At 34.6% G+C, this 13749-nt stretch overlaps 2 protein-coding genes across 3 annotated transcripts; both read right to left on the bottom strand.

Moving 5' to 3' along the window:
* Positions 1–2211: 2211 nt before the first annotated feature.
* On the bottom strand, positions 2212–6551 carry LOC114381055 (probable acyl-activating enzyme 2). 2 transcript variants are annotated; one of them, XM_028340235.1, is made up of 2 exons: positions 6016–6551; positions 2212–3868 (listed from the first exon to the last, which is right to left on the bottom strand). In XM_028340235.1, exons 1-2 carry the CDS (start codon positions 6367–6369, stop codon positions 2426–2428), a joined length of 1797 nt encoding a protein of 598 aa, XP_028196036.1. In that variant the 5' UTR covers positions 6370–6551; the 3' UTR covers positions 2212–2425. The 2 variants fall into 2 exon arrangements, with proteins under 2 accessions (XP_028196036.1, XP_028196043.1); XM_028340242.1 differs by having other exon boundaries at positions 2212–3947; positions 6016–6145.
* Positions 6552–8767: 2216 nt separating this feature from the next.
* LOC114381046 (isocitrate dehydrogenase [NAD] regulatory subunit 1, mitochondrial-like) lies at positions 8768–13329 on the bottom strand. The gene is made up of 4 exons (XM_028340225.1): positions 12668–13329; positions 11289–11528; positions 9943–10021; positions 8768–9321 (listed from the first exon to the last, which is right to left on the bottom strand). The coding sequence occupies exons 1-4, from the start codon at positions 13166–13168 to the stop codon at positions 9047–9049; spliced, it is 1095 nt and encodes a 364-aa protein (XP_028196026.1). The 5' UTR covers positions 13169–13329; the 3' UTR covers positions 8768–9046.
* Positions 13330–13749: the final 420 nt, after the last annotated feature.

The following is a 13749-nucleotide window of genomic DNA, read 5'->3' as shown; positions in this document are numbered from 1 at the left end:
ATTTAATGGAAATAACATGAGAATGATGTACAAAAGTTGAACCAGATTCAAGATTATTGAAGGATTTTGAGAATGAAACATCATAATGACGTGCAAAGCTAAATTGGAATCAAGACCTTGAAGGACTTTGAGAATGAAGCATCAAAATGATGAAGCAACATCATGTCTTGAATATGATTCACAAGTAAAAAGGTTGCATTAGAAGACTGAAGTTGACAACATCAAAATGATGCATGAAGCAACATCGTGCCTTCCATATAAAAATCACAATGAATGAGGATTTATGAGAAGACCAAAGTTAACGACAGTACAAGATACATAAAGTTGAAGTTGAGACAAGTCCTTGTGCGACTTTGATAATGAAACATCAAAGTGTATGGATTCCAAATTAGCCAAAAAGTAGTGTATGGGTTCCAAATTGTTTTCAGAAGTCACCACGAATTTGGGGATTGAAAAGTTACTCGATGGGCACAGACTATAAAGCAAAGCATAGAGAAAGTGAAAACTACCATGGGGAAGAAATTCAAGATATTACCTTAATTACTCCCATCATTCCAAAATGTCAAATGTTTTAAGTTTTTCACATAGATTAAGAAAAAATTAAGGATTCCAAGATTAAGAGATAATTTTACTAAAATATCATTACTCTCTTTTTTAGTTTCAATAAATTCAATATTTAGTCTTTCAAGACAATAACATTTTTTAGTGGGCAAAAATGAAAAAGATGATTTAATATCACATTTGAACTGAAAACATCAAAAAAATTGAAATTTTTTTCAACACTCAATAAAATTGGAATGGAGGTGTCAAACCCTAATCATGTCTAAGTCCCCCCCCCCCCCCCAAAAAAAAAAAAAAGAGAAGAAAAGAAATAAAATGAAAAGAAGAAAAAAGAACAAAGAAAAACAATAGGAAAAAGGAACGGTAAAAAAGAAAAAAACATAAGAAAATAAAAAAAAGGAACTGTAAAAAAAAGAAAGAAAAACAAAAACAAAAAAAGTAATAAAAAAAAGAGAAAAAACAAAAAAAACAATTATGTGACTTATTGAACTCTCAAAAAGAAATAATAAAAAAAGTATCCATAAACAACGAAATTCATAAATTTATAAATTCAACCATAAAATAATAATACACAAAATTCTTATATATTAAAAAGTTGATCAAAATAAAGTTAATAATTTTTTTTCCAGATTTTTTAAAAAAGTTGTGAACCCTGGAAATGAAGACACTGAGCCGTTGATCATGTGTCCCGGCTGACTCCCAAGAACAGTATACAGCCGAGGTTATGTCTCTGCAATCCTTCGCTGCTCTCTCTAGGAAGGTGATAGGAGACAGGGGACATAATTCGCAGGGCAACGAAGAAGACCCTCCACTGATTCCCACGAAACCCGATCATGATCCTGCTAAATGCTACAAATTTTACGTGAATGATGGCGAGACGAGTATGTTGAAGTTGATCTGAAAAGCCTCAGATAAGAACGAGTCCAGAACATGGTCTTCTTGAAGCTGTTTCTCAATGGCACAGTTGATGGGTCATTCATTGGATACGAGTTTCGACTCATTGTGATGGCCAAGACTTTTATCCCGAAAAGAAGAACATTGGAGTGGGGTTCAAGTCCGAGAATCATTTCTATGATTTTTGTTTCTTGTTTTTTTTTTTTCTGTGGAGAGTGTATAGATACAGCGATGAGTACGTAGGCAATGCGGATATATATATATATATATATATATATAATAACATACGCTTCTTTAAAGCATCAATTAAACAATGGATTGCGTTTTAATTTGTAAAACCATTAATTCTCACATGTTCTAGGGAAGTTGAATGGGACTTGACTCTGGAGAGAAATGATGGATTAACCTTTTTTTGACAACGATGGATAATCGTTAAAAGGAAGTTTAAACGTCAAAACAAATACATATGAAGTAGTGAGTTAAGTTGAGTAATTAATTAATGAAGACATTCATTTATAAAGTAAGCTTAAAATGCACAAGCATGACTCATGAGCTACTTGGGGTGAAGATTTTCTGGCGCCGTTGTTACAGAGGGAATAAAGTTTAAATCTCAATCTTTAATTTTTTTTTTCTTAAGTTTTATAAAATTAATACTTCAAATAATATTAAGAAAAATTTTCAGCTACATGATCATGGCTAGGATTGCTCGTGCTAAGAGCCCAAGAGTGATCGATCGCAAGTAATCCTGATCCCGAGTAAGAATATGAGAATATCGATCCACGTTTTAGCCACAATATTTGTCAAAAACAAAAGTTCAAAGATTGGAACTCGCAGAGAATAGAGGACCCGACCGAAAAAGTTAAGAAAAATGATCCAATCGACACTCTTAATGTTGTGTTTGGTTTAGAGGATTAAAATAGAGATGATAGAAATAAAAGAGGATGATAGGACCCTTAAACTCAGTTTTTTATTATGCTTGGTTGCCTCTAAAAGCCTTGGCTTTCTCCCTTAGAACAAACTTCTGTATCTTCCCTGTTGAAGTTTTTGGCATATCTTGAAAAATGACAGTTTTAGGAGCCATGTAATGGGGCAAATGGTCCCTGCAAAAGTTGATTATTTCTAGAGCATCTAAATCAAACCCCTCTTTCAACTTCACAAAAGCACAAGGAGTTTGGCCCCAATGATCATCAGGCTTTGCAACAACTGCAGCTTCAAGAACCGCTGGATGGCTATACAAAACTGTTTCTACCTCAACCGAGCTAATATTCTCTCCCCCGGAGACTACTATGTCCTTCAACCTGTCCTTGATTTCTATGTAACCATCAGAATGTTTCACAGCTAGATCCCCACTATGAAACCACCCATCTTTGAAAGCTTCTTTTGTTGCTTTCAAATCTCTCAAATATCCACTCATCACTGTATTCCCTCTAAACATTACCTCCCCCATTGTTTTGCCATCAGATGGAACACTTTCCATTGTGGAAGGATCTTTCACATCAATTTCCTCCAAAGCCACATGGGGCACCCCTTGCCTTGCTTTCATCTTTGATCTCTCTTCATGGGGCAACAAGTCCCACTCAGGTCTCCATGCACAGAAAGTTCCTGGACCATATGTTTCTGTGAGGCCATAAAGGTGAGAGATGTTAAAGCCAATCTCCTCCATCTTGGCAAGAATTTGTGGTGGCGGAGGCGAACCTCCTGTCATCACCTCCACCTTGTGATTGAGTGGCTTTCGATCAGTCAATGCAGAGTTCACAATCATGTTAAGCACTGTTGGTGCTCCTGCCATGTGTGTCACCTTATGCTGAGCTATATTGTCAAAAATGTTCTTTGGAGTGACCTTCCTAACACAAACATTGGTCCCAAATTGTGATGCCACTCCCCAAGGGAGGCACCACCCGTTGCAGTGGAACATTGGAACATTCCAAAGATAAACAGGAAAAAGATCCATTCTAAAGAGCAAAACCGTTGCTAGAGAGTTAAGATAAGCACCCCTGTGACTGAAGACTACTCCTTTAGGCCTAGATGTGGTACCAGAGGTGTAATTTATACTTATAGGATCCAATTCGCAATGGGGTCTCACTATGTCAAAACCATTATGCCCATCAGCCAGTAGCCTTTCATACTCATAACTAACTGAAGTAATGTCAATGTGAGATGTGCAATCATTGTCGGCAATTAGAACTAAAATTGGCAATTCTCTAGCTTTTTTGCCTAACAGGTCCAATGCTCCTCGTGCAATTTCAAGTAGTTGATAGTCTACAAAAAGGACCTTGGCTTGTGAATGCTCAAGAAGGACTGAAACTATAGCCGCATCTAAGCGTGAGTTAAGGGTGCAAAGAATGGCTCCAGCCATTGGGACAGCAAAATGTAGCTCATACATGGCAGGGACATTAGGTGATAGGGTGGCAACCTGTGCAGAAACAACATGGAATATCATCAGTGATTCATTTACCTTTGGAAGTCCCAAGATGCTTCCAGATATTTGTTCCCTAGCAAAAGTTTTATCAACGCAAATTAGAATTGTTAAAAGTGCAGCACATTTTGTAGAAACATCTAAGCATTGCAGTGCAGATGAAAAATCAAGTAGCATCCAGAAAGTAGTGATTTCTGAAAGCAACAAATAGTAACTAAAAAACATGATGGAAAATCTAGAGAGAGTGTTTGACTTCGAGCAAATGTAAGTATGAAACACTAAGATAGTTCCCCTAAAAGAACGGTTGCCACGTGCACACAAATCCCCACCTGGCTTGTAATTTCTAGCTGCCTTTGTATGTGATTTTTTCTGTTTGTATTTTCTGTTGTGATTCTTAACTACCTCCTGTTTCTGTTTTATGTTGTGTTTGTGTTTGTGTCTGTGGGAGAACAGGGTGTTTTCTGTTGTATTTTTTCCTTTTTAGTGAAGATCCTAAAGTAGTTTTTTCTACTTAGGTATTTCCTGAGATTGAAATGGGATATATTGAAAGCAGAAGCTCAATGTAGTAAAGCTTTGCATATTAAATCTGTATACTTGTGTCTTTAATTGAAACTATAATGCTTCTAGCACATAACAATTTGAAGCTCATGGGTACCAGCTCATATACGAGTGATGTTCTAGGGAATCAGTGTAACTATTGTGATTTGCATTGCCATGTCAGGAGAGCTGGAAGCCTCAGTTTGTGCTTTCTTAAAATGAATAAAAAAAAGACTTACACTAGAGTGAAAGGAAATATGCTACCAAAAAAAGAAGTCAAAGGAAATAAAGAAGAAAACATCAAGAAAGTTGAATGCATGCAAGGTAATCTATATAGAATAGAAAGAAAAAATTAAAGACAAGGATAAATGGCTTTTATATTGTTAGTTATCTTTACAAAATTTTCTACTCAATCAAGGTTGATTCTATCATCATTTACACAAGTGGTGTTCTGTCTCTTATAGCACATTTGGCCTGGGTCAACCAAAAACTTTTTTTGTTTATTATGCAATGCCCTCATGGATTAGAAAGACTTATTAGTAATAGAATAGTAACAGTCTGAGATTTTCAATAAAAACCATACCTGAGCTAAAGGTTCAAGACTAGTTGGTCTTTGGTATAGTTCAGGAGCCTAATCATGTAATTGGTCAAATGTCCAAACCTTGCTGACCCTCTCTTCTAATAAAATTGAAATTTCAGCACAAGGTTTTGGGTGGACTCATGCTTTTTGCACACATGGTTAAAGTCTAAAAGGTTTTTCCCATCAATTGGTGAGTCAGAGATGTTAATAGAAAGTTTCTATTAACATTAGAATCCCAGGTCTTATCCTAGTAACGAGTAACAAGTTAAGCTTTATGAGATTGGCATACATGAACTATGAAGAGTTTTGATCCTTCAATGAACATTCTAATAGGAAAGACTAGTTTTCACTTTTTTTAATTTTTCATATAAAGTTGAAATATACTCGTATACCCTGAGAACTGGAAAAATAAGCCAATAGAACTTGATTGATTTGATATAATTAAAATAAAGTCGTTTTTAGCCCCTGAATAATCAACCAACTTTCCTATTTCAATAAAATTCAACAAACTCGTATAGAAGAGAGTGGGAAAACATCTCCAATTCTGTTTTTTTTTTTTAAAAAAATTATTTATTTCGAAAACAAGTTTTGAAGCTTAATAGACTTTGAATGAGTACTCGATTATTGAATAGTATGGATTTGTTTAAAAAAAATAGTTTTTAAAACTAAAAACTAAGAAAGAAATCAGAGACCCAAAATATTCTGGATCCAACTTTCCTCTAAAATAAATAACTAACTCTAAAAAATCATGTAAACAATACAATATAACATGGATGTACACGCAACAAGTTTTATTTTTTTTGAACCGTCAGATGTCACTAGTGTCTCTTAACTCACTAATGATCAAAGACTAATCATGCTCAAAAACAATTTTCACACAAAGAAAACTGAACAGTTCTCCCGCAATATAGATGAATAGATCGCACATGTAAATGCAGGGTTTGTTAGTTGATAAACATGCACACGCGTGACCACAAAACAGAACAAAGATAAGGTGTGAGGAATTAATGGCAGAAGAAGAACTCACCACATCCCCACGTGAAATCCCCAAGTGGGTAATAGCAGAAGCGAGTTTCAAGCACCGTTGATGGGTCTCACCCCAGTTATACTCCAAAGAACCATACACAAGCGAGGTTCTGTCTCTGCAAACCTTCGCTGCTCTCTCTAGGAAGCTGATGGGAGACAGAGGAACGAAATTCGCAGGGCAACGAAGAAGACCCTCCATTGATTCCCACGAACCCGGATCATGGTCCTGCGAAAAGCTACAAATTTTACGTGAATGATGTGAGTAGATGGTACTTGATATAAAAACCCTCAGAGAAGAACGAGCCCCGAACATGGTCTTCTTGAAGCTGTTTCTCATGGCGCATTGATGGTGCATTCAATGGATAAGGGTGTCAATTCAGTGTGATGGAGAAGAGTTTATCCACAGAAAATATATATAAACATCGGAGAGGGATTCAAGTCTCTCCAAGAGAATAATTTATGTGATTTTTTTGTTATTTTTTGGGAGAATAGAGAGATACAGTGAGTACTTAGTCAATGCGGCTATGTAACGCTTCTTTATTTTATTGAGGGTATTATTGACGAAAGCATCAATTAAACAATGGAATCAGTGGGGTCATTGATCAAGACATTGATTTATTTGTTTATATATATGCATGGGGTTCTAATAGAAGAACTTTATATATGATAAATAACTAATGACTTTATTCCCAAAAGGTGTAAAGTAGTAACAATGTTAGTATTTGAATAAATGAAAATCTGTATCTGATTGAAGAGATAAAATGTAATTGTCACATTGTATTTTTAGAGATAAAAATCACTATTTATTCTAAATTTTATTTTCAACTTAAAGTGACTACAGGTCATTCTAATCCTGAGGTAGCATATTGATCCGTGTTCACCCACGTAAACTACAATGTTGAGTTGGATGCTCGTTTTTGTCTTGCAGAGGCAGTTTTATGCACGTACTCAAGTATCTGAGATAAATTAGAATTTGTGGTCCTCCTATGCTGGAAATAAATTCTAATATTTTTTCAGTACAAAAAAAATATTTTTTATTTAATATTTTTAATTATAATTTCATCGAACTATGATACATAAGTATCTTATTGTTAGAATAACATTAATTACTAATTTTTTATTATAAAGTTAAATTTCATATAATATTTTTAATCCAATATTTATAATAATATTTTCTATTTAATGAGTAAATGTGTTTGTATACTTCCATTAATAATTTTTAAAAATATATAATTAAAATATTTGAAAGAGAATATTTTGCCAAACAAACTTGAGTAAAAAATACTATATAAACTACAACATGACTTCGAAAAGACTATATAAATTATATAAACTTGAGAATATAATTTTTTTGGTACTTTTTATTTTTTATTTGTTTATTTATTTATTTGCTATCAAAATTTAAAAGAGACTCGGTTAAATTTTTATAACAACATGACTTAATTATACGTGATCTATTTTTAATGAATAAGACTTACTTAAGAAGTTAATTTTTCCTACCATTTATTTTTTTCATACACAGAGATCTGAATTTAATCCTTGACCACATTCCTAAAAAAAAAATGTTACCTATCAACTATGTAATGTCACACAATGTTGATTCACTAATTTAGTAAGTTTAAAGGATAATAACAAACAATTGATATAATGAGAATGTATACACAGAGAGAGAAAAAGAGAATCATGGATGGATGGATGCTTGCTTGATTCATAGTTTCATACCCCTCTATGTTAGTGGTCCCTTTTCAGCCAAAATAAAAATAATACAAAATCAGATCAGAAAGGGACACTGACAGACTGGATCAGATTGGCTATACTTAACGCTAAGGCTGTGTTTTAGCGAAAAATGGAAAGAGAACAGCCCAAAGAAAGAATCCGCTACACAATTTGTTTAGAGCATAAGGATGAAAAGAGAGATTGGTCCTACTCCAAAACTTTATCAATTTAAAAGACTATTAAAAAAAAAGAATCATATTTACTTCATCTTAACAAACCGAACAACACTTTTAAATTTTTAATCTATTAAATATAAGAAACTGTCTTATTTTACTTGATTAATTTCTTAAAATTAAGTGTCTAATTATTTAAACCTTGAGAAAATATAACATGACTTTAGAAAGAAAGAAAAAAAAAATATATATATATATATATATATATATAACATGTGATTATCTGAGATGGACGTCGATGACGTGTTTGAAGTAAACTATTAACGTTTTTAGATGAATTATTGAGTTGGAGACTCTGAGGTCTTTGGTATACTTTAGTTTACTCCAATAAAAAAAATCCCTCAAAACAATAAATTATTGAAACACGTAATTGATAAATCTGGTTGCGAAACGTAACTGAAGAGTAATCCATTACATCGAGGACACCACATGTGTTATTCAAAGATTACTCCGTTCAAAGGGCAAATAAAGAAGAGTTCATAAGTTCAAAAATATTTTCAATAAAAATTAATATCAAAACTCATAGTAAAGCTATCATGATCAATAGTAATGAAGATAAGATCAAACTGTCCAATAATAAGACCTGAAAGCACTCAGTTTAGAGAATAAACAGACAGGAACAAATTACAAATCAAATTAAAATGTAAGGGTGAAATCATCAAATTAACTTATCTGATTGTAACTAATCGATTATCAAAATACAAAAAAAAATAATAATCTTTTATGAGGGCGTCTTTTCTTACCTGCGTTACTCTAATGTCGCCTTGACTGACTGTAAATAAAACAAAGACAACAGTGTTGGGGTATTTGGTTAACCATTTCTAACATGGGAATATATTTGAAGGTACTATCAAACAATTTATGCACTTTCTAATCAGAACTATAAAAGAATTGCTGGGTTGTAATAACGCCAAATCGCAGCTTTAAATAGGAGGGAAACAATTATCACTTTCTGTGTTCCATAAACTTTATTCAGGACGAAAAATTACTATTTTGCATTTGATGGGTGCAAAACAATGTTGGCAAAATTGGTTAGAAAGGAACGAGACTGACTTCGTTTGGGAAATCAGCAACAAAAATTACTCAATCTAAAGCATCTATCACTGCATCCACAACCTCTTGGGTGGTGCTTGTCCCTCCAAGATCCTTTGTTCGGCATTTGCCCTCCAGGATGACTTTTTCCACAGCAGTTTCCAAACGGTCAGCAAATGCAGGAAACTGGAGATGCCTAAGCATCATAGCTGACGAGAGAAGAAGCGCCACTGGATTGGCTTTCTTTTGTTCCCTTATTTTATCACTACCGACATTTCCCGCTGATGCACCTTGCTCAAACACAGCGTGCTCAGCCCCAACATTACCTGCAAAATTGGCATGCATTGTTTGTGGTAGTCAAGCACAAGAAGTAATTTGAGTACAAAGAATAATTTTTCTCAAATCTCAATAATCATTTATTCCCAAAAGCCCTTCCACACCTTCACAACATCAGCTTTATCTCACTATTTTAGCCCCTTCTGCTAATCCTCACCACAATAGCACTATCATCTATATCCTACTGTACCATCACTATCATCTTCATGTCACTGATATCACTACAGCTACTTCTGTTGTCACCACCATCAACAACTCCATTTCCTTCTTAATGAGCCAATGAAAGCCGTCATCTCTAGTAATTCCCATATTATTGAATAAAAGTGTATGCCCAGGTTGATACAAGGTCCTATATATGATCATAGAGTTTAATGCAATAAGATGCCTTTATTTGCCAAGTTTTTCAAGGAGTATAAATGCTCCTGAGATGCAGAATAAATGAATAATCATCTCGACATGCACACAATTAAACTCAGACTAGTTTTTCAAGTTCTGAACATTAGTAAAAAAAATTGATAACATGGTAGAAATGAGCGAGGCGGTATTTGAAAAAGCAACATAATCAGATGATAGCACTGAAGTTACAATACAGTAGCAACTAACAACTGTACCTCCTGGCATGACTCCAGTGCCTCCAGCAATGCCTGCTGCAGTGTTTGCAACTAGATTTCCATAAAGATTTGGGGTCACCTAGCAAGAGGAAACAGTATGCATGAACTTCAAAAACACTCTTATTAAAAGTCAGAAACAAATTAAGACCAGTGGTTTGCAAGACAAAGACATCAAGACCTGAGGTTATTGAGAAACCCTTTGCAATGATTCTCACTTACACAAAAAAGAAAGGAAAAATTTAGCTATCCCTTCAATATAGTATAAAGTACAACCACATCCTCCTAGATATATGTTGGGATGGAGGTGTCTGGGGAGAAAGGGATTGGGGGATTATTTTCCAATTTAAAATTGAGAATATTTTAAATCTTAATAAAATAAGAAATAATTAGATTGTTGAATGAAAATATCTTATTTTATTCCTCTTGTTTGAAGGAAAAAAAAAATCCCCCACCCCCCTTTCCCCCCAAACTCCTCCATCATAGAGTTCTATACCATTTATTATCACAAATCCTTACTTTATCCATCTCCACACAGACAAGAACTGTTTCTGCTGTGGAGATGGAAAAGCGCATTTTTTTTCCAAGATAGCAAAATAGGGCTGTCCAAATCCTGTTTCAAATACATGCTACTCTATAAAAAAAATTAGACATCCATCCTCTACGAGTTGCACAAAAAATGATAGGTATCATGCTAAGTGTTCGACATAGAACTGTTGACAAAGATGCTGTCAATACTTCCAAGACATTGAAGACAATGTGCAGAAGTGATACACTTCCTTTCCATTTTCCCATTGCCAACAATCTTAAAAGAACATAACAGCCAAATTTGGAAACATCTCAATCCCTACCATTTTTTTCTAATTATTTAACCTTAAAATATTCTTTGATTAGGCCAACATGATTTATCCTAAAGCAACTTAGCTTTTGTTATAACTTTTCACTCTTTTGTGCAACTACTCGTTTTTTAGCTTGGACCTGGCTTAGAAACTTGGAGAAAGATTTTAAGCTTCACTTTAACCAATGGTCAAGTCACATCCGACAGGGATTTATGTATTAGTAGACAATAGCTCCTTTTGGATTTATAGTAGATAATTAGATAATTTCATATGTAGCCATGCTATGGTTCCTACTCAAACTACATCAGTTTTATTTTGGAACCATGAGCATGGTATCTAATCTATGTATTAAGTACCTCTGGTACTTCTTTTCTATCAATATATACTTATTTTTGCTGATAAAAAAAAAACTTGGGCGGGGGGCGGGGGGGTTACTGCACAAATACATTAGACAAATTACATAAGTGCATAAATAGCTGCAAGCCAGGATTGAAATGTAAATACACATACCATGACATCAAACTGTTCAGGCTTTGAAACAAGCTGCATACAGCAGTTATCCACAATAATTTCGTTATACTTGATTCCAGGGTACTTTGTAGCAACCTCTCGACAAGATTCCAAGAATAAACCATCAGCAAGCTTCATAATATTTGCTTTGTGCACGGCAGTCACCTTCTTTCTGTTATTCAGGTAAGCATACTCGAATGCATATTTAGCAATTCGCTCTGAACAAAACTTTGTTATTACCTAGTAAAATATGAGTATCAACAGCAAACATAAACCCATACTGCATCAGGACAGTATCAAGGTGATACCTTCATGACATATATACATCAAAGATCACATGGAAAAGAAGAAAAAAAACTGGATAGAAATTCCAAGCGAAAAGAACTTTACATAAAATGAATTAGCCCTCTTGAAATCATAAAATACAGGAATACCAAATATGTTCACTTTCTTTTGCTAGCACGATAGGGAACGTTTTGCTAACATATCACCAGAAAACAATCATTATTTGCAAAAGCTCTCTAAAAAAAAATAAAAACAAGTTATTTATCTATAGCAAGCTGAATCATTCAACTGTTAGTACATATATTATTTTCTCTAGTTTTATTCTAATTTTCATAACAAATTATTTGATTTCTTGATTCATTCTATTTATTATCCTAAAAGTAATTACAAATAATTAAAAAATATACTACGAGTGGAAGTGGAATTGGACTAGGATCCCTTAACCAAGGTGTTCAAGCCTCTTGTTGGGGACAAAAAAAGAAAAAGGTCAAAAGGGAAGACTTAACAAGTCCAGCAACTATTAGTCATTATCAAGCCGTAAGTACTTCGCACCAATAATAACAGTAATAACATAGTCAACAAAAGAATAAGGTAAAATATGCCTTTGGTTCCTGTACTTTTTTGGTCAAATTTAGTTTTTAGTCCTTCGATTAATTTGGTTCCTATATTTTAAAAAATGGGTGGATTTGGTTCCTATTTAGTCCCTCAATCGTCACGTCAGTGAGCAGAGACTAAATCCGCCTATGTTTTTTTTAAAGTATCAGGATCAAACAGATTGATTTTAAACTACAAAGACTAAAACTGACAGAAAGTGCAGATACCAAAACAAACAAAAATGATAGGAACACATAATAAATAAAGTTGATAATATATATATATATATGGTAAATCCTACGCAACTTAAATTATAAATATTTTTATTGTGATGCGAAAAATTGGGCTGCTGATGATTTTTTTGCTGCTCATCATCTTTTTTTGTGCTCTTTTATGATTTTCAAAGTAAATGATTTCTCTTTTTAGTTCGTTAACTAGTACCCTTAGCAAGACCCTATATGTAAAAAGTGTGAGAAAGCGAGAGGAGAGGAAGAGCACACCTTAAGGCTTTCAACAACGCCGGGAACGACCTCGTGTTCGAGGCCGGAGTACTCGCCTTCGGTGTTCTCCCTGATGACAACAATATCAACATTATCATGGCGCGTGGGAAGGCCAGGGAGGTTGAAACAATTAACAAGAGAAGCATAGAGATCAAGCTCCTTCCGAAGCTGAACATTGAGGGAACTGACGCCACCGCCCATGGGGGTGACGAGTCCACCCTTGAGACAGACCTTGTTCTTCCGAATCGAATCGAGGACCTCCGGCGGCACGGCCTTCATGTGGCCGTGGACCTCGAACTTCTCAAAGTAGACGGGCGCATGCATGGCCTCCATGACCTGCTCCACCGCGCCCGTCACCATCGGCCCGATCCCGTCGCCAGGGATCAGCGTCACAGGCCGAGGAGACCCGTCGCCCGGCCGGTGCATGTACGTCACGGATCGGGCCGGGATCCGCCGCGAGAGGAGGAGGTGCTTTAGGAGAGGGAGGGATCTTCGTGCCATTGCGCTGTTGCAAAAAGGGAAAAAAGAATGAATGGTGGATTTGGTCGCTGTGCGGTGTCGGAGAATGAACAAATGGGGGAGAAGGGAGAAAAGAGAAAAGTTGACCAGAACACGGGATGATTGGAAGGACGGAAATTGTAGTGGCTCCTAAGAACTTGACTCACTTTTTTTTTCGATTTATTATATCCCTTTTTTTAATGATAATAATTCTTTAAGGAATCAATATTTAACCTTGAGTGACAAATTATTTTTATTATATTTATTAAATACAACTCCATCTCTTATTATTAAAGAGAAAAAGTTCTAAAAAAATTCCATCTTTTTTTTGCATACAAATCTTGCTCAAAATTTCATGTAAATCATATAACATATTGGTATTATTATTAAAATAATCTGTATTAATTATTGTCTTATTAATAAAACAAATCAGTAACAAGGAATTAATTATACATTCAAATATTTATTTAAATTTATAATGCACCTTAAGCTTTAATTGTATATCTTGAGTGTAAAAGAAATGTACAAATATAATGGAGAAATGTACAAATCCATAAAGTTCAATTCTTAGACATGTTACTAAA

Source organism: Glycine soja, chromosome 2 (assembly GCF_004193775.1).
Source record: "Glycine soja cultivar W05 chromosome 2, ASM419377v2, whole genome shotgun sequence".
NCBI lineage: Eukaryota > Viridiplantae > Streptophyta > Magnoliopsida > Fabales > Fabaceae > Glycine > Glycine soja.
Note: the sequence above shows the minus strand (reverse complement) of the source record. Positions and strands in the feature narration are given on the sequence as shown.